Source organism: Mixophyes fleayi, chromosome 3, assembly GCF_038048845.1.
Source record: "Mixophyes fleayi isolate aMixFle1 chromosome 3, aMixFle1.hap1, whole genome shotgun sequence".
NCBI classification, from domain to species: Eukaryota; Metazoa; Chordata; class Amphibia; order Anura; family Limnodynastidae; genus Mixophyes; species Mixophyes fleayi.
In genome coordinates, this window is record NC_134404.1 from 288,329,934 (window position 1) to 288,350,779 (window position 20,846).

Here is a 20,846-nt window from a genome sequence, read left to right on the forward strand (position 1 = left end):
ATTATTTTATAAAAAAAAGTATTGTTTTTTTTTTTATAAAAATGTAATAATTTAACCATGCATTTCTGCAGTTACTTATGTGCCCTTTAATGTGTCAAGGGGTGGGATGCTTTCTACTGTAGATTTATACATCGGTAAGCAATGTCTGCAGCCACAATTATTTGCCACCAGGAAATACACCCACAGAGTCACGCTGAAAAAAATATATTACTTTTTGACAGATGAGTAGTCCCATAGAATTTTTTTGTGTAAAACAAAAAATGTATTTCAGAATTTTTTAATCACTAAAATGAATGAGAAAAACATTGAAGTATATAAGACACAATTTACAATAAATGTCGTTTTAACTTTATTTATTTCTTTAATAATCTTTCTTAACAGCAGATAATTTACTTTTTTACTTAAAGGACAACTTATCCAGCATTAATATATGCAGCATGGCAATAAAATTAACTGATTTCTCTTACCCCCTGTATTTTCAATGCAGCTTTTATAAAAGGTTTTGCTATCAGAATGGTATAGTTTTATTATTGGTGCTGTTGTAAGAGCTTGTGACTTTAGACAATTCTCTAAACAATAGTCTATTGTCTATAGCTTGTGTGTGACTGCATAAGTGAATAAACCAAGCAATATCATAAAGTGATACCTAGCTGTTCTTGTAGAATCATAGGAAAGCTGCATACACAGTGAATCAAAACAATAAAAGTAAAGAGAAAACAATGTAAACTTGAAATGTTTCTGTTTTAATATTGTTAACAGATACAACAATGCACTATATTTAAAGGTAGATCACATTAAAAAAAAAAAAAAATCATGGTAGTGTCTCTTTAAAAGTAATTTGTAATTAAGTATTCTCAGCTGAAATAAATAAATTCACACCCAGTAATTCATATACAGTTCTGACTCTGCAGGACAATAAGCTCAAACGACAAAGCAAGCCATGTGAGTTATGATAGACCACTGCTCTGTATAGGAATCTGTAGTCTGTAGAGAGTATTGTTCTCACAATGGGTTAATCCTGCTGCTCAGTCCAAGCTCTTAGATACAGGATCATTTTCCTGTTTAGCCATAGGTGTGGGTGGCGAAATTGGAAAGATAAAATCATTCAGCGATAGCTAAATATCTTGAATTTTTTGGAGCTTATTCATGTTGTTAGAAGATGACCACATGCACAGGCTGATAGCAGTCGTCCGCTTAATGCAAATATGGGCACGCCCTAGGACGATCCAACTGATTTTGATTGCATCACTCTTGTGCAGGAAGCGCGATTTATTCCATGCACAGGCGAATCTGACAATATTAGTGGTGATATTAGTGTTTCTGCTCAGCGTTACATAGGAGACTGCAAACTAATCATTCAGAGTCTGACTTCTACACAGTTCTATGGTGCTGCAAAATCTGGACGTGCGCCCCTTGTAAATCTGCAGGAGTCTTTTCTGCCTGACCTGTATTCAACAGTGCATGGTGACCACGAGATAAACGTAAAAAGGGATTATCGATCACTGTGGAGAATACACTAATAGCGTTTACAGTGTTCTACTGTAAATTGGAACAGACAATGACTGGTACTCTATTTTTGTTGTGTTCACCTAAATGTCAATGTTCTCTATGAACACTGTAATGCTCAGTTCCACATGTGCATAGGCTGTTTTGTTGTGGCAGTGCCTACTTACCTGCCATTTTTTACAGGTAAATTCAGAGATTTGCAGCCCAAGAAGGCCCCGTCTGTGGTGCAAAGGTTTACATCATCTGATGAGAGTATATAATGGTTTACCTTTTAAAGATGAACGTGTAAATGCACAGTTTCATGATCTGACCAAACCATGCACCCAATAGATACATAGGAGACTAAATAACTAATGTTGTCCACCCAAAATATAATCATTCATGGTATAAACCTGATGACCATGAGAAAAGAAGGTAAAATCCCAACAACTTTCAATAAGATGTAAATCATGTAATAAGCATCAATAGGCGTTTCCATGGAGATAATGAATAGCCATCTGCCGGGTGTCTTCATGAAAAGTCTCCAGTTTGTGTAGAATCTTCTGTAAGATTGCAAACTGACCTGTATTGGGAGAGAAGATGGAAGCAATTGTAAACACGGTATTAAATATAAGGCCTTTAATATACAAATAACATCCCATGTGGTCTATCTCCTTCCAGTGCAAGAAGAAAGGGACATGTGCTGCAATAAGGAAGGTCACTCCTTGTGTTTTACTGTCACAGAAGTCACATACTGCTACTCAGAAATGTCCACTTTCCGTGTGGGTGTTTTGTCAGCTCTAAAACGTGTCTCCTGAATGCAGACTGTGTCCACATTATCTCTCATAATAAATCAATGCTAGATGGCTCTAGTACATTCTAAACACTTTATAAGACTTGAAACTTTCCTGCAAAATGCCGGAGTCTCAAGTATGTCAGCCCTCACTAACTCAGTATTACAATTCCTCCTGTCCTGCATTCTTGATGGTGTAAACAGGAAAAAAACATTTTGCTGATTATTTTTATTTCTTGATCCACTGGAACCAATTGATGTTACGTTAGTGAACTACAAGCAGCTTTAGATCATAGAGGATCAATTCTATCTCTGGTTTCTTACTGTCTAGTTGGCAGCAGAGAGTGAGCAGGAACCACTGTTGGGAGCTTTGGGCTGGTGGTCTAATGTCACTCTGTATTGGAATCTTCCGTCGTCTTGGCAGATACACTGGTCATCACGTGATGTGAACGGCCATCATATAAATGTGATGGTGCTAGTGATCAGAATGGGTCTATGGCGCCATGCTGTATTTTCACTGCAATTGTCACAATTTTCATTGACTATGGAAAACCGCACCCTAATGTTTGATCACATCCGCTATTCCTATACTATAAAAGCTGTCCTATTGTCACAGCATCCAGGTTGAGTCTAGCATTGTTTTTCATGTATATTATTTGGATTAGTAGTTCACAATACACTTTAGATTGCATTGTGAATAATGGATGGCAGTCTGGGTATCCCAGCTAAGAAGAGTGTGAGCCCCGCCAGGGGCGCACGCAGGGGAGGGTTTCTGGGTCTCCAGAAACCCCTCCCCTCCGCTAACAAAGTGCCCCACATAGCGGCACTGTACTATATAGCAGCCGCAGCGCTGTCAAAGAAGCGTCAGCGGCGGTGCTGTATTGTATACAGCACTGTCACTCCTTGTGTTTTACTGTCACAGAAGTCTGCTTTTTTTTGGGGGGTGGGGGGGAAACACCCCCTCCCTCCTATAAATCCTGCATGTGCCCCTGCCCACTACAGTAAAACACAAAGGTAGCAAATACAAACCAAGCCCCATTCTTTATGTATATTGTATGTTATATAATTCTGTAGTACGCTGTATACAAATCCGTCCGCGATGTCAGCTGCAACATTTGTAACAAACTCAGACAAAAGTAAGATTTTCATTCCTAAAACCATTATTTCAACTAATTGCATGTGATTATGTTTATGTATTTACAGTTATTTTTATCACAATTATTATATTATTAATTTTTATTATTATTGTTATTATATTTTTAAATTGCTCAACTAGCTATTTAGTTATCACTTAAACAACCAATTACTCCCAACATTCCGGGAACCAATAGCAGAACTGGATAACTAACTAGCATGTCTGTTATCTGCCTTTGTGTAGCGGGTTTGTTTTTCCTTTAGCAATTGCAGCTTTGAGGTACTACAGTGGTTAGTTGCGCAATAGACAGAATTACTTAGGGTTACTAAAGTACATACCAGATGCTTGCACGGGTGCACAATGTACATACATATGTAGGTATAAGATAGAAAGCTGGTTAGTTATGTTCTCTTCAGCACTTTACAAATAGAGAATATAACATTTTGGTTAAAGGGCCAACACTATCTGCAGCACTGTGTAATATATGGAATAATGCAGCCACTAGTGTGAAACAGAAGGATAATAGACATCACAGAGGATTTCTGTGACCATATAAAAGTCACTGTCAACTGACCCAGTTTCCAGAGTTTCAGGTTTTTAAGATTTGTCCTCGGAAATGTCCCTACCAAATACACAACACAAAATAGCTCTTATTCCCTATATTCAATGTCATTCACACCTTCTGTTTCTCTGCGCTTTATAAGTTAACATTTAGCACAATGGAGCATGTATAATGTAAAATAACTATGTTTGGAAAACATCACGCTGGGGATTGTAGTATTTGACGGCACATCTAGGTGGTACACGCATGATATGCTACTTACTACCGGCATGTACAAATCTAGACCATAGAAATGTCTTCTGCTATATTGGGGATATGAGGCAAGACAAAAATTGCATTTGATTGGTCTTTACCTATTGTATTCTTTCTTTAAAACTAGCTGCATATGGACGTAAAGGAGATAATGTGGGTGAGGTTAGAGCAACCTGTAACCAATCAGATCATTAGAAATTTAACAGCAACACACAGTATTTACAGTTAAGCAAAGTTTGAATTGGGAGGGAACATACAAACCATTAGCCTGTCCAAGCATCTGACAGTAACAACACACAGAGTAATAATGTGATACTATTAGTTAACTGACGCTGTGTCAATGAATCAAAGTTCATACATCTGCTATCCCTCTTATCCTGCACCAGATATAAGCCCTGGAAGGCAGCATCGTCTCCAGTCAGCCTGGTAGGAACTATTACTTTACCTATTAAGCGCACAGCATTCAGCATTGCTGAACACTATTCTATTACTGCAGCTAGTGCCATTCTAGTGGCGCAATGACTGGGGTTTGTTTTATTTTTCTCTTTTGATGGAGGTGGCGCAAATGATGGTAATAACAAGTTAACCCGTGCATGATACTCATGCATTCTAGTCAAATCAAGCTACTTAAGGTGTTAAAAAGTTCTTGTCATGCATTTGGGCCTAGCCCAGGCCTCCTCAGGGGAAGAGCGTTACTTCCCGACGCAAGCGCCCTTTTTTAACGTGGTTTTGTTCACATGTCACCACCTCATCATTTTTCTCCATCACCTCATACTTCATCGCCACATCCTTCATCAAGCTACTTAAGGTGTTAAAAACTCCCCACTGTCACCCCCGGCAACCACCAACCACTCCCAACTGTCACTTCTCCTTCAAGAAATATATAGGTCAGTGTATAACTCTGCAGCTTGTTTTTGTTTTTTTCACACACGCCACTAGGCATTTATATAGTAGACAAATTAACCCATGCATGATACTCATGCATTCTAGTCAAATCAAGCTACTTAAGGTGTTAAAAAAGTTCTTGTCATGCATTTGGGCCTAGCCCAGGCCTCCTCAGGGGAAGAGCGTTACTTCCCGACGCAAGCGCCCTTTTTTAACGTGGTTTTGTCCACATGTCACCACCTCATCATTTTTCTCCATCACCTCATCCTTCATCGCCACATCCTTCATCAAGCTACTTAAGGTATTAAAAACTCCCCACTGTCACCACCGACAACCACCAACCACTCCCAACTGTCACTTCTCCTTCAAGAAATATATAGGTCAGTGTATAACTCTGCCCAGCAGGTGGCGCTGCAGCTTGGTTTTTTTTTTTTCACACGCCACTAGGCATTTATAAAGTAGATATTTTGAAAGACACAAGTCCATGTGAAATCAGTGTGGCATAAGCTTCTGTGCAAAAATGTATGTACAGGATGGTGTGTAAATCACATTTGTGGGTGGTGTAGGCTGGTGTGTAATTTTTGGCTGCTCTTGACTTGTGGGTGATCATTTTATGGAGCATATACTAGTTTCAGGGCACATATTTCTTTTTGGGTGGCGCTAGCTAGTGTAATATGGGCCCAGGTGGGAGCAATCACCTGTTTTGGAAAAGACTGGTTATGCCTTAGGCACAGGTTGGTGCAGTGCTTTATATATAACATGTTGGACACTCTGCCCCTCCCTTTAAGTGTGAATCCTAACATAGAGTCCTGGCTAAATGTATCTAGGCCTGCAGTACTAAGCTACTAAATTACTTAATATACAGTTAAATGATATACAGACTGTACATTCAAACAACCTTCAATCAGACAAATAGTATAATTTATTATCACATTCTAAATAATGCAAACTGTAACTAAAATATAATATCAAAATTGCTTTTTATCCCTTCTTTTATCCCTACCCCAGCGAGTGGAACATGGTAACCCTGGGAAGAGGGTGCCACATTTCCAGGGCGCCTGTCAGCCTAAAATATTTTTTTTTCCCGGCATGGACAATTTAGCAGGGGGATGTTTCTACTTTCTAAGTCCCCGCTCTTCCCTTTGCGTAGCAGGGGCATCAGAGCAAGTACAGGAGTATCGGGAGCAGCAAGTGTGCAGTGATGTCTTTTTCGCACATGAGCTGTGTTGAACGGGGCATCACAGCACAAGTACCCTGGGCAGGAGGTGCTGGAGAACCCAGCACCGGCTCTAACACCTACCTATAAAAAATGTTCAAAGGACACGACGGGTCATTTACTAAGTGCAAGATCTGCAGCTGTGCAGTGCATTTAGTTTTGCACAACTGTGCCTAGTGGTTCACCTGGCACATACTTACAACCAGGTAACCTTCCCATTTTGGGAACTGCACTGTAAACTGATGCGCAGGTGAAAAGTGTGAAAAGTTTTACCTACTAGTCCTTGAGCACTATCCCTTCCATAAGCACAACTTTTATATTTTTCTCATAAAATAGTTTGTTTTACCCTCATTCAAGCCTTACCTTATTCAGTTATATTTATTATGCGTGTCACAATTGTGTGTTTGAATGTTTTTATGACATTGGTTATAACCGCTTCAAAGGCACCTACAAAAGCTGTCCCACTAAAAGTATAGGTCAACTCTGGATACTCCCAGAGCACCCATAAAAAACAGTCCCTTCACAATACAAAGAGGTGTGCTGCAGCCACCTGCTAATCATGGAATGACCCCTGTAAATATGCACTCTCCACCTCCTCGATTTAATTTAAATATCGCAACCCACAAAAAGGAATCTCATTTCTGCATATGTGCACAATACAACACACATAAGTTCGCCCAGAACTCCTCTAGCTAGAAATCATCCGATACAAAAAGGCCTAACATTAACTTTGCACCCTCCGCAGATGCCTCCATCCTTATGTGCCGATCCATGTACTTCCTTGTAAGTGGGCACATTTGTGCAAAAAAAGGCATTTGACATTACAAAATAGCAAATGTGCTATGGGGGTGCAGTTCTGCACATTCATAAATTAAATTACAACAATTATATTATATGCATGCCTGAAACATTTTCATTTCATGCTAGTTTCTATTCAGAGCCCCACTGTTATTATTATTATTATTATTATTATTATTATCTATTATCTATTATTATTATTATATACCATTATACAAAGACTCTCATACATGGGTCTCAGCAACTACATTCCCGACCGTGCCCCAGAGGGCCAGGGCTATAATCCCCATATGCTCTGCATATATGCATAAAGATGTATGTGATCAGGCGCGGGCTGGCTAATCTCAGCCCGGGGGGCGCACAGGCGGCCGCATCACTTGACAGGCGATGCGGCCGTGTCATTGATGACGCAGCCGCATTGCCTATCGTGATGCGGCCGCCTGTGCACTGACGCGGCCACATCGTGTGTTTTGCGTTGCGGCCGCAGGTAAATATTAAAAAAAAACGTGCAGTCACGGGGGGCGGAGCGGCCCGGGGGACCGATGCCCCCCGCACGCCCCTGTATGTGATATATGGAACGGTTGTGTATGAGCTATATGTGATGTATATATTATGCTGGATGTGATGTATGTGGGTGGCTATATCTTGGTATAATATTGTCCCTTAAAGTCAACAGCCATCATTCATACACATACCTCCCAATAGCCCAAATGTTGGCTTTAGTGTTCCAATTGTTGGACCCAGAGTTTGGGTTTGGCTGCTCTAAGCCTTGGTTAGGCAGATCTGGGCGGGGCTTTGGTGGGATCAGGGGGAAGATCATATTCTGTCCCAATTCTTTATAAAATGTTGGGAGTTATGCATTATGTAAAGTCTTTGTCCTGACACTGACCTATGGTTTTTAGTATATTTCATTATAGTTCTGCTTCCTTGTTTACCCAGGTTTATGTTTAATTTGGCTATTGCAGCTCTGCAAAAGAGTTTGCATAAAAGTATAAATTGGTGAGTATGTACATGATTGTGTAAAGTACTGAATGTACAGCATTGATCTGCTGCTAAGGCTGGGTTGTTTGCAGTGTTTACTTAGAATACAAGCAGCTCCATGAGTGTATGTGAGTCACACTCTGCAGACGGAAGCTCTTTCTTACGCCTCATATAATTATGTTTTTGTTTTACAGTTACTGGAGCTGTGCGGGTTGGTGAAAGATGATGCCCTCAAGGTTGTTTCAGCTTTCAACATCCCCCATAACACCATCCAAGCCCCCATTGCTGGCATCCCCAACCCGAGGGCCCAATGGGCTTATTACCCCCAACCACAACAAGGAAGAGAAAACCAAGTGGCAAGGAAAGCCAGTGCCAAGCTCTAAACCTGTCCTTGTGGATATAGACACACTGTGGCTCTCGTACAAGAAGAAATCAATCAAGCAAAGTGACTCAGAAAATGTTATGCTTTGTCTAATGAAGGAAATCACCCAATTACCTTTATAATAAACAGATGATCCTCCTCTTGATTGTGAATGTTGAGGTAATAAGACAGATAACAGTATAATTGGTGAACAGTGGGACTTTTATCATTTAAAAAAAAATCTACATTATTTTTATTAATATACAAATGTAAAAATATTCAAATACTGATGGACATAATTGTTTTGTGATGATATATATTGTAACTACAAGAAAGCTCATGTAAAGAGTAACGAACCAAAAATATACAATCATGACAAAATGCGGGTTGTGTTTTTGTTCATAGATTGAATCTGGAAACAGCAATAATTTACAAAAAGAGAGAATCCTTGTTGGAAGAATCTTCTTTTACAGTGAACAAACATGTAGGACATGGTCCAGCTGTGTACCCCAGCGATTAACAGCGGAGGAAAACATCATGGAGATGGCAGGGGATGAAGATATGATTTTTATGTAATCTTTGTGTGTGTCATTGCCTGTAATGATCTACCTGATTCCTTCCCTGTCTGATTATCAGATGTATTACACACACCAAATTGTATATATAAGGAAAATAATAATTATGGATCAAGAAGTTTCAAAGTGTTAGCCGGTGGTTTGTGATAGGGGCAAGTGGTGAGGTATACCAGAACCCGTGGCTATAATTAGGCCTATAATCATCATTCAGACCCATTGTTGCAAATATGACCTTGACAAGTGGTAAGTGGGGTGAGGAGCTTGCTTTGTATGTCAACAAACATCTTTGCTATTGCTGTGTATTGTATAATAACTGAGGTTTGTTTTATTAAAATACCGTTGGGTTGAGGGCTTGTCGTGTTTTTGATGGAAATGTTATATCAAAAGTCCATTTATGTGTGTTTTTAATGGATGACACAGGGACGTGGAGTGTGGTTGTGGCTTCAGCTCTGCCCAGAGTCAATTGTTTTTCTAATTTTTTATTTTGATTTTGTGATTTTTCTCCATTGCTGCTCTCTGCCAGATTTGTTTTTTGAGTGCTGGGAATGATGGAGATTGTTGGTTTTTCCGATTTCTTTTGCCATTGTTTTAATCTTCCACTGACATTATTATTATTATTATTATTATTATTATTAATTTTTATTTATAGGGCGCCACAAAGTATCCGTAGCGCAGTACAAGGACAAACAATGGCACAGTACAAGGTGAAACAGCACAGTACAAGTAACAGTAAGCACTATAACTCTGGGGGCTCAGGCACAGCATGAAAGAGAGAGAGGGAGGGGAAAAGTGAGTATAGGCAGGTAACTATGGCCCAAGAGGGTGGGCACGGGTGACAGGTTGAGAGTCACTGAGGGGAGCGGAGAGAAGCGAGAGGAGACAGAGGGCAGAAGGACTGAGAGGAGGTGAGCTGAGTAGCTGGAGAGCGCAGTTAAAAGTGATGGAAACAGAAGGTAGGAGAGCCCTGCTCAAAGGAGCGAACAATCTAAAGGGAGGGGAAGACAGACAGACACATGGATGAGACGGAGAGACGGGAGAAACGGAGACGGAGTCGAGGAAGGGGGAGAAGGGAAGAAGGGATGAGAAAGAGAGGTAGCCGACCGGTGGGAGTTTAGGCATGAGACTGGAAGGCTTTAAGGAAAAGGTGGGTTTTTAATGTTCGTTTGAAAGAGGACAGATTAGGGGAAGTTCTGATGGAGCGGGGGAGCTTGTTCCAATGGAGGGGAGCGGCGTGGGAGAAGTTAACCTCAGTTGACATGAGCTTCCAATTGGAATTCTGTATTCTTAATCAATACTAAGACCAATATGGGGTCCCTCTTATACCAGGGCTGTCACAGTTCCCAGATTCCTGTTGTCTCCAGAGTAGCAGTTTCTAGCACCAATCCACTGTGATGATCTAATATAATAATGCAGGTAATTAATAACCTAGCTTAAGTGTAATTACAATTGTAATAAATGTGAAAGAATTGAAAGTAATCAAAACAACAATCTACAGTTGTAGGATAAAGTTTATGAACTGTTATCAGCAGTCCTGCATTAGATTGAAGTAAACTGTGATCTGATTAAGGTGTTGAAACCGCGCACGGCATGCTTCTGCACAGCAATGGAGGCATAGGATTAAGGGTCCCAATAAGCATATTACTGGGATATAAAGATTATCTCCAAATTTGCTGTCCACAAGATAATAAATTCTGTGTTATTTATGTATTCCCAACACCATATTAGTAAAGATAACAGTATGGCGAGACCTACCAGGACTGCACCATAATTTACAAGAACTACAAACATTTTTCTTACACTGATAAGAAGTTTTTCAGAGGGAATTTTAAACTCTTTTTTTTTTTTTTTTCCCCCAATACAACTTTATTGTGTAGTTTGGAATAAAAAGCTTGGAGGGATTGTGGGGTGATTAGAGAGACCTGTATGCTCTTTTGCCTTAGGCCACAGCTTCTAGTGAGCCATCCTTGGTTTATCTACATTAGTGGGAGGAAAAAAGACGATGGACTTGCAGCCACCACATAAACAGATCATGTTAACAGTACACTGTATATGACATTTTAGTTTTAGTGATCAAATATGTTGAATATAAATGATTTTACTCTGTGACATAGTGCCTATATAGGGTTCTATAGTGTGTGGGTGAGTATACAGTACTTGGTAACCTCAAAGTAAATGTAATCATGTTAACATGTGGTGTGTGTTTTTCCACATAATTTTCATATGTGTGGGTTTACAAGATGTTTTTTTTTGCAGAAGAACACATTGTGTATTTAAATACTGAACAATAAGACACATCTGGATCATCTCATCTAAGGTTATATTTAGTTGTTTGAAAAAAAAGTTATATATATTTATATTTCATTAATCCATAAACTGATTAGAGATGGCAGGATCCATTAACGCGTGTGTTTAGGTAATAAAAATGTATTGTCATTTCTGTTATTTACCATGTTGTGAAGCATATGTGTGTGCAAGTATTTTAAATTGATAATGGTTTATATAATGCTACCATGTTGACCGTACTACACTGAGTATAAAGCTCATTTCTTCTTCTGCTGCAATAAAAATGATCTCCGTTAGGCATTTTCCTAAAGCCCAGCAGGATAGGGGCAAACCAATATATAATCATTGTTTATTTATGGGGGGCAACATTGGACAATCATATACAGAAATTACATACAGTAAGTATGAACAGAAGCATGAGTGCAATTAAGCATAACAACAAATATATGAAGACTGTTACGCAAGCAAGGCCTGATCAACCAATAGGCTGATCGGGCTGCAGCACTGGGACCTGGGGGGGGGGGGGGCGCAATTTTAATTTTAATTTGTTTAATATTGATTTTCCTGCACACGGAGCCTCCACTCCCTCCTCCTCCACACTGTCGCTCCCTTCTCCCCTCCCCTCTCCTCCCTCCTAAATCACTGCCTGTCGGGCGTGATGTCATCATCACGTCCCGACTGTGTCCGTGAGGAGCTGCAGTGGGAGGAGCTGGCTGCTGGTAAGTAGATTTGTGTTATGCATGGGGACAGAGTGTGTGTGGGGGGGGGACAGCATGCATAAAGGGGGCAGAGTGTGTGTGTGTGTATTTTGAAGAGGGACAGAGTGAGTTCTGAGGGAGATAGTAAGCAGAAAGGGGGACAGAGTGTGTGTTCTGAGGGGGATAGAGTGCAGAAAGGGGGACAGAGTGTGTTCTGAGGAGGACAGTGTGCAGGGGAATCATGAATTGGCCGTTGCGGTGTGATGAAATGTCTGGGGGGGTATGATTTCTGTATAGTGTGGCGTTCATGAGGATGCTCTCTAAAGAGCCTAATCATTGAGGGTTTGTAATGTCTGCAGATATTCAAAACAGGACCACAGCTTTCCAGAGGACAGCTAAACAACAACAAAGCTGCAAGAACAGGTAAGAGAATCTGTCTAAATTTGTTTGCTGGAAAATACCCCGGAGTTTTCCTTCAATGATTTTAAGGGGGGGCGCTACGGGTGTTTTAGCCTAGGGCCGCCAGAACCCTTAATCAGGCCCTGTACGCACGATAGCTATGTCAGGCACGAATAGAGAATAAGTAACACATGGACAATTACACAGTCCAATTCAGTGCGTGAGCATGAACAAATAGCATAGCATTCACACAGCTTTGGGGGAAAGAGCTGACAAGAGGTGTGCGGTGTAGACGGACAGTGGATGAACATGAGGCATAAGGTAATGAAGTCCTTGTCTGTGAGAACTTAAATTCTGCAGAAATACAGCAAGGAAAACAGTATTGTTTTTGCTGCCTCTTAAATTAGTTTTGTTAGAGAGATTTAAGTTAATAATAGAGTATGTTATAGCACTAGGGGCTGTGTCCGGAGATCCTCATTGGGCCTTGTTGCACCCAAGAGCTCTTCTTCTGTTATATAAACCACAGTCATGACTTCACCAGGGTTTCCAGATATGAAAGCAGGGGTTAGAAATCATTGCCTGCGCATAAGTCTATATAGAGTGGTATGGATTGGTTTACGGCAGGGCAGAATTGGCTATTACCCTGAACCACCAGCATTATAGGGGCCTCTTTGATCATGATTCAAACTATTCCCATTGTACAGTTATAATGAAGCTTACACTATAAGAGGGTAAAATTGTTTCAAGAGGGAGGGACAACACATTTTTTATTTTATTTTTACTTCATTTTACCAATTGATTATAAGATGATTTACAAATTTATTATTATTATTATTAATAATAATACTGCTGTTGTTGCGCATGACTGACCTAACACCTGGCACTGCATGGTTGGTTCACTGCTTATAACCTGAAGCCAGGGGCTATCTGTAACAACCCATAGCCATAACAGCTGGTGCATACAACAGCATGCTCCCCGGATTTCATCAGGATGTTACTGTACAGGATGGTGCAAACGCAGTTCTGCAGAACATGCAGTTATGGCATAGAGCACAAAGAGGTTAATATATATTTATTTGGCATCAGAAGGCAGCATATTCCAAGCTGAGTGTTGGGTGTTCAGGCTTGTTTCCTGACATAGATGTCCTGGTTTGAAAAGCTAAGTTCATTCCCTCCATGCCCAAAAACATCTTGATTACTTTTTGCAACATGAAATATTTTTACTCATCTGATTTTCAATTTGAAACCAACATTATAAGTAGTCACAATACTGGTAATATTGCCTTTTAAAGTGTACCTGTTGCCTACATCACTAGAGTGAAGGCTATTCCCTAAACCCCAGCCCCTCTACTTTAAAACACCAAAAGCAAGATCCGTCTTTTTCCCATGAAATAAAGACATATGATAAACTGCATGACATGGAATGTGATAAAGGACATTGCAGTTTTAGTAACAAATCATAAAATACATTACATAAAAATACAACTTTAATGACATAATACAATAGCCAATAAATAATCTCAACTTGCATACAACTGAAGCTAAAATTAAGCTCTAATAGATGTTTCACATGCTGCTATCTATCACATTAACCCATGCTCTACCATCTGCACCACATGGTCACACCACACTACCTCTGCAGACCCTGCACAGACATAAAAACATCACTGACATATTAGTAATCACTAAATCTTCAACCACCAGTGGGTAGCAACTCCCACACCACTAACTCCAAGGACCCCACCTGCCTTATTGCTGTATGAATCACCATTCACAACAAATAAAGGAGATGTCAGCCTAAGCTTCGTTAAAGGGAAGAGGGGGGTTGAATATGTAGAATGATGAGATCTAGCTAACATACCACTCCTCCTCCAAGATTTTGCTTGGCTCTAGGGGGTCTCTCACAGTAGAGACTGTTATTTTGGTGCTTGAACCAATATTGATAAAAAAGCAGCCTATCACTTTGCCAGGAACTAATGGCGTCACTGAAGCATGACGCACAAACTACCTCAATTAAGTCACTGACTCCAAGTGAATTGATAGGCTGCATTTTCATGACTGTGAATTCCTCCAATGTGTGCAGGCAAAGTGTACATTTTATTTACATAATACTTTTGTCTGTTGTTATTATTATTATTCTTTATTTATAAGGCAAGATTTCTGCAGAGCTGTACAAAATACAAACACTAGACCACACAGGGTATAACAGCACAGAACAATAAACCAGTAATACCAAGACTCCTAAAGCTCCAAGCATAGCTAGTACAGTGAAGTTGGGGCAGAAGTATTACATATCCTTCTGCAAATTATACTAAATAACTTAACCTTTTCAGTACCGTCAAGGCAGTATTTACAGAGATGCATGTCCCAAACCTAGGATGCATCACCATAACTTCTATATTACATGGCACTATCTCTATAACTGTGAGTCAGGAGACAGCAGACTCATTTATAAATGGTGATCAGGAAACCTAATCCCCAGTTAGACACTTAGGGGCCTATTTATCAAACAATATCCCCCTGTTAAATCCCCGAAAAATTATGTTTTCGGGGATTAATTGCAAAAATGTAATTTACCATCATTGCATCACAGCAGATTTGCATTTCTCTTCATTTTACTGAGCACTCCCCATAACAGTGTATGGGGAGTGCTCAATAAAGCTATTTATCAATAAAAGCAAATCGCTGAAGCTGCCGTACATTAACATCATTGAAAAGTTTCACTGTTGTTAGCTCTGCTCCGAAGAGTGGAGCTGGACATCGCATGTGTGGAGGGATCATGATCCCTCCCTGTCACATAAATCCACTTCATTTAATGCACTTTGGGAGGTTTCTCTGTGCGCATGCCCTAGTTTTCCGGTCGGCGCATGCTCACAGGGATTTAAAGCAACCGGGAATCCACATTGCAGAAGGACCGCAAATTAAGAGCCTGTGAAGAGTAAGTGTTACACTTCACAGAAATACAGCCGTTTTTCTGAACGGCTCTTCCAGTGGATGCATTTTGATAAATATGAATATGCGATAAGGATTGAAAAGTATATTTCATATTATGTGGTACTTCTTAAATAGACCCCATAGAGAAAGCAATCTTATAAGATCTGATCTTGTATGCCACAGCATCTACAACATGGTTGTCCAACCCGCGGGCCGCATGCGGCCCAGCACGCCTGTAAATGTGGCCCAGCAGGAGTTTTGGTTGTGGCAAGGGGGCAGGGCTGAAAAAAAAAATCCTGCAAAAAAAAAAAAAAAGATAATACTTACCTTGCGGTCACGTCAGCTGGCGCTCTGGCTCCCTCCCTGGTCTCCTCCTCCGTGTGGCGCTCGCAGTGAATGTCGGGGGTGACGTCATCACACCCGACATCCATTGCGTAGCGCAGCACAGAGGAGTCACCCGCGCAAACTATCAGCAGCAGTGAAAGATTATCCAGTATCTTATAGTTGTTACTCTGAATTTGGACTTTCTGCACCATGCAATTATGAACTAGCTGTGTTCTCTGTATGTATCTAATATAAATATCAAGAGATAATTGTATTTTTAATATTTTAAACCATTTTAAATGTGCAGTGCTGAGTAGGGTGAAAATATCACCCACTGTTACCCTCATCGGAGGCTGCTCCATGAGCCATTTTTCCCGTCACCCTATCTTTAAATCTCTGTAGATTTCTATTAGTCCTCCTGATGCTACCTATATCGGTGACCATTTCAAACTGGTCAATAAAAAAATGATTCATGGGTGCAGAAAGAGAGGAAAAAAAAGTTTTTGGCATTTAATTCCCCGAATCCCACTAAGGGGCAGATGCAGGTAAGTTAAATTGTAGCTGGTAATGGGACTACTGCTTTAATCATAATTCTGTTACAGGTTTCCTAACTCTTACTAACTTCATTTCCAAGTAAGTTTAATATGTTAACTATGTTTTCTATGGTTTTTTTCGATGATCAGCTATCGTTAGGATTAGTGTATTTTATGTGTGGCCCAAACCAACTCGTCGTCTTCCAATGTGGCCCAGGGAAGCTAAAAGGTTGGACACCCCTGATCTACAACTTATGTTTATATACTCTGACATATGCTGGGATTTCAATGATACACATGCTTTACCAGTTAAATGTTTATAAAAAAAATAAAATGCTAAAAATCAATAAAGTGCACATACCTGGTATATTTGTGGACTTTACACATCACATAATAATACACACAATGCAATAAGGAGTATATTTGATTGGTTGAATTTATTTTATTTAAAAAGTAGATTAGGTAAAAAAAAAGGACAAACATATAAAAATGCCTTTGTTTCTGCGCTAAAGCCATAATTTTAAAATACATTTTTCTAATTCTGGTACCAAAAGGATGCCTTATCCCCCCCCCCCTTTCAAAAAAATAAATAAATGTTAAATTCACTTGGATGGAGTAAAAAAAAAAAAAAATATCCCAGATGTAATTGAAGAAGCATGAAAATGTGGTAAACCTTTGGCACAGACCCCTGGAACATGGGTTCATGGCGTTTAATTTTTTTATTCTTTTTTTCTTTTTTCTTTTTTTTTTTTTACTTGTCCTGAAAATGCAATAAATAGTCACTGCAAAATGTAGATCTTACATATGCAGATTTCATGTGGATATTATTAGCTTTATATTTAAAATGCAGGTAATTGATTTTACATGAAGATTGCATTCATTTTTTTCAGTTGGATTTCATGCACATTTTGATTACTCTCTTTTATGGGAGAAATGTGTTGTGTATATATCAGTCTCCTGTATTTAACTGCTCTAGGATGACTAGTTCTACTAAGTTTCTTTTGAATTTGATTTTGTTATTTCAGTTTTTTATCTGATAAAAAAAAATGTGTGAAAGATCTTAAACAATTCCTATTATTTCAATATGAGCATAAATATAACTAAGACTGTCATGATCCAATGGAGTGTGGGTAATTATAATGCAGAGGGTACAGTCTATCTGTGCCCAGGAAACAGGAGACCTCAAAAAATGACGTCTGCTGTTCTCTCTCCCTTTCTCACAAACAAATATCACATCTTATGTATAAAACACATAGCTGCTAGTGCAATGCCAAATTCTCTGTACATTGCTGAAAAATAACTAAATACAATTGTTATGTATTAGAATGTAAAATAAATGTATTGAGATCGCAACGTTCTACTTAACTCGGTTGGTCTTAACTTCCGTTCTAATGAGTTAAGACGCTATCCAGCAGGTCTCTGACACATGAACAGTGGTTACAATTGATGGTTTTCCGCCTGGTGGGATGTATTCAGAAGAGAGTATTGATTGTCATCCCCCTAAAATCTAATAATCTTATGTAATAATAGTAACACTCACATATTTTTTATTAAACTGCGTCTAAAAATGGTGATTGACAAGTGACTAACCTGCCTATTATTAATGTGTGACCAGAATAAGTTTATTCAAAACGACACAGAAACAAAATCACCAACAGTTGGCGTTGATACATCTTTAGCCTAATATATGTCAAATAAGGATAATATTGACAGCACCAATGCAGTAAAGACTGTAAAGTTCAAGTATAAATTCCCTGGACAGATTTTACCATGAACCCTTCCTGCTCATGTAACCAGCGCACCTTTCATTATTTTCTTGCAAGTTTTCCTTTAACAAAATCATCCACCCACACAAGGCAATTAGTAATAACATAAGCAGTACCTGGTCTCTCACACTGCTGACTACAAACACTACAATTGTACCACAGGTTTTAGAGTTTTAAAGAAAGCAAAGTAACATATTTGATGCTGCGTATAATTATTTAGATAGGATTTAAGTACACTGCACAATGTAAAACAACGAGAAAATAACTTATGTAAAACAATGCAAATCCTGTGTCAAAATAACTTCACATGATCCAACAGTCAGAGCGCACTTGTGTGTCACAGCTATCTAAACATTTCTCAAATATAAGCACTCGGGTTACATGTAAAGGTCATGAATCGTCATCATCATCAGCAACAGCTATTTATATAGCGCTAATTCCGCAGCGCTGTAATACGTGGTTATGCGTTGGTATAAAACAGCATATCCTAATCTATTTTACATAAGTAGAATATGAATACACCACAGCACATAGCTATGTATGTATATATATATATATATATATATATATATATATATATATATATATATATATACGGTATATAAGTAGATACAGTGGAATTGAGGAGGTAAAATGTTCTTAAATTAACTCAATGTGCTATTAAAAAAAACAACTCTTTCTAAATCCGTCTAACCCCTACTTTGCTGTTATAAACTGGTGATAAAAGTGGTCGTGATATTTATATAATATGGAGTAAGTTTACCTCCATTATAAACACAATTTAATTTCAATTTCTGCTTCATCCACTCTAATATAATTCATCAACGGACAAATCCATAACAATACCAAAATAGCCGTCTTAACCCAGTGGAACGACATAGCAGTTCTTTTAATAGTGACAACAACAATAAATGATAGAGCACCGAGTAGTACAGCACACATGTACTCTAAGGTAACAGAGCATGATGATCATATCAGTTAATCCATATGTGTTTTTCAGTACAATGACCAGACTGCAGATTCTGCTTTATTTATCACAGCACAATATAACCATAACACTGTTGTTGGGATTAGTCTTGAGATGACTAATGTAAGTCTATTACAAAATACATCCTTTATAACCAAACGCGAGAAGTCACAAAACCTGTCAATAGTTAAAGTCTAACAAGTGTAAACAAGTTATGAGAACACCAGCCGTGATCTCACTAGTGTACAGTACAGCGAAGGATTTACTACCTGATTTGCTGCGAATCTACAAAACAGAGATATAATAGAGCTACACTAGGCATGGGCAACGTTTGGATCTATTGAATTACAAATCCGGGCTAGATGGGACTTGTAGTTCTACAACGGATGAATCTAACATCTTCTATAGCTAAAATAATCAAATATGTCTCATGTGCCCTCTGAGTACCACCCATAAAACAACTGCAGTTATATATACATGTGTTACAAACTTGCAAATAACTAATTAACCCAAACACTTATAGACGGTGCTTACAAAATCGGAAAAGATGGTACTGCTTGTTTTTTTATTTTGTTTAAAGCTATACATGTATAAATAGATGACCTACTAGCACAATACATGTCGGTGATCATATATTTGGTATAGAAAAAAAATATATTGCGCAAATACTAATACTCAATTTGCACCTGTTGGCTGGTTTGTGTGTTGTGCTTTCGCACATAATATATATATTTCTTGCAATAAAACATATTGCCATATTGCCATGACCACAAAGTAAGTACATAATTATTTTCTAATCCATTCTTAACAATAGCTGCATTCAGATACGCAGTAGTGCTATGAATAAGTGTTTCGTTATGTACACGTTTCCTCCACTATTGTCATTGAATATATTGTTCCTATACCAGCTTTATATATAAATGTTACATGTCACATAAGTGTTTATTAATTGTGTAGAGAATAATGACAGGGAACTGACAGCATTATTGGTTATGTCAAATAGAGGCTCTATGTGGGAGAGTAAAGCAGAGTTCTTCGGATAAGCGCAGGAAATCCACAGACTTGTTTGGGTTTTTAGATCTTATATTAGGGAAATGTTCTGCTGACTTCTAAATAATAGCCACAATAAAGGCAGAAATATTCTTTATTACTAGACAATAGGATGTGAGGCAGTGGCACATACAGCAAAGCCATGTAGAAATATCTGCCTATTAAACTGTCATTATTGCACATCATTACTATAAGTGTCTACACAGCGAGGTGCTGGAACACTTAACTAATAAAAGGTATTGTAATCTAGGTTTATTATTTCTGCCAATCTAGTACGTGTACTTGTACTGCTAATGAGCGATTCCATACACACTGTTAATAAGGGGAACGTGGTGAACTAGATGATGATGAGCAATAGCAATAATTACCATTATTATTAGTAATATTATTATTTTTATTATTAGTTTGGGTAATATATTATATTTATATGTGAGTGTAAAGTCATATTGACTTTACACTCACACGTGTGTTGCTTTTGAAGATGCAAAATACGGTGATAAAAATCGAGTATTTCAAGCCTTTTTACGAACAGATTTGGATAATACTTATTGCAAAAACATAAAACCCTAAATTATCCATATCCATAATTTCATTATTCTAACCATCCACGCACGAGAAGAGCACCGTGGGTCAGGGATAAATGTTACAATATCGTAAAATATTTACTATTTGCAGATCTCAGGAATTAAGAATCCAGATTAAATAAGCATTGGACACATGGAACTGCGATTTCACTGTCATATGGACATTTCACATAGTGCCAGCGCTGTTACACCTGTCACATCAATGGAATGAATTCGGGAATAAATGGATACACAAATACACTTTGGAGACAGTGGGATGAAATAC

The 20,846-nt window shown here is 38.7% G+C and overlaps 1 protein-coding gene and 1 long non-coding RNA gene across 12 annotated transcripts in view; one reads left to right on the forward strand and one right to left on the reverse strand.

Moving 5' to 3' along the window:
* ACOXL (acyl-CoA oxidase like) overlaps window positions 1-9,365 on the forward strand; it is a 368,095-nt gene extending 358,730 nt beyond the window's left edge. Inside the window, exons 19-20 of one of the 2 annotated variants that reach the window (XR_012689756.1) lie at window positions 8,302-8,648; window positions 8,874-9,365. Coding sequence is in view for 1 of the 2 variants with exons in the window: in XM_075203751.1 (XP_075059852.1) it covers window positions 8,302-8,490 (189 nt within the window). In the remaining variant the exon portion in view is untranslated. The other variant, XM_075203751.1, reaches the window with a different exon arrangement.
* The window catches only part of LOC142144649 (uncharacterized), a 466,443-nt gene that overhangs the window by 10,527 nt on the left and 435,070 nt on the right, over window positions 1-20,846 (reverse strand). For 8 of the 10 annotated variants that reach the window (XR_012689758.1, XR_012689760.1, XR_012689761.1 and 5 more), the window contains one exon: window positions 775-2,068. The exons of 1 other annotated variant lie outside the window; for it this stretch is intronic. This is a non-coding gene — a long non-coding RNA (uncharacterized LOC142144649). Of the gene's footprint in view, window positions 1-774; window positions 2,069-17,589; window positions 17,715-20,846 lie in introns of those variants that run through there. One more of the 10 variants, XR_012689764.1, reaches the window with a different exon arrangement.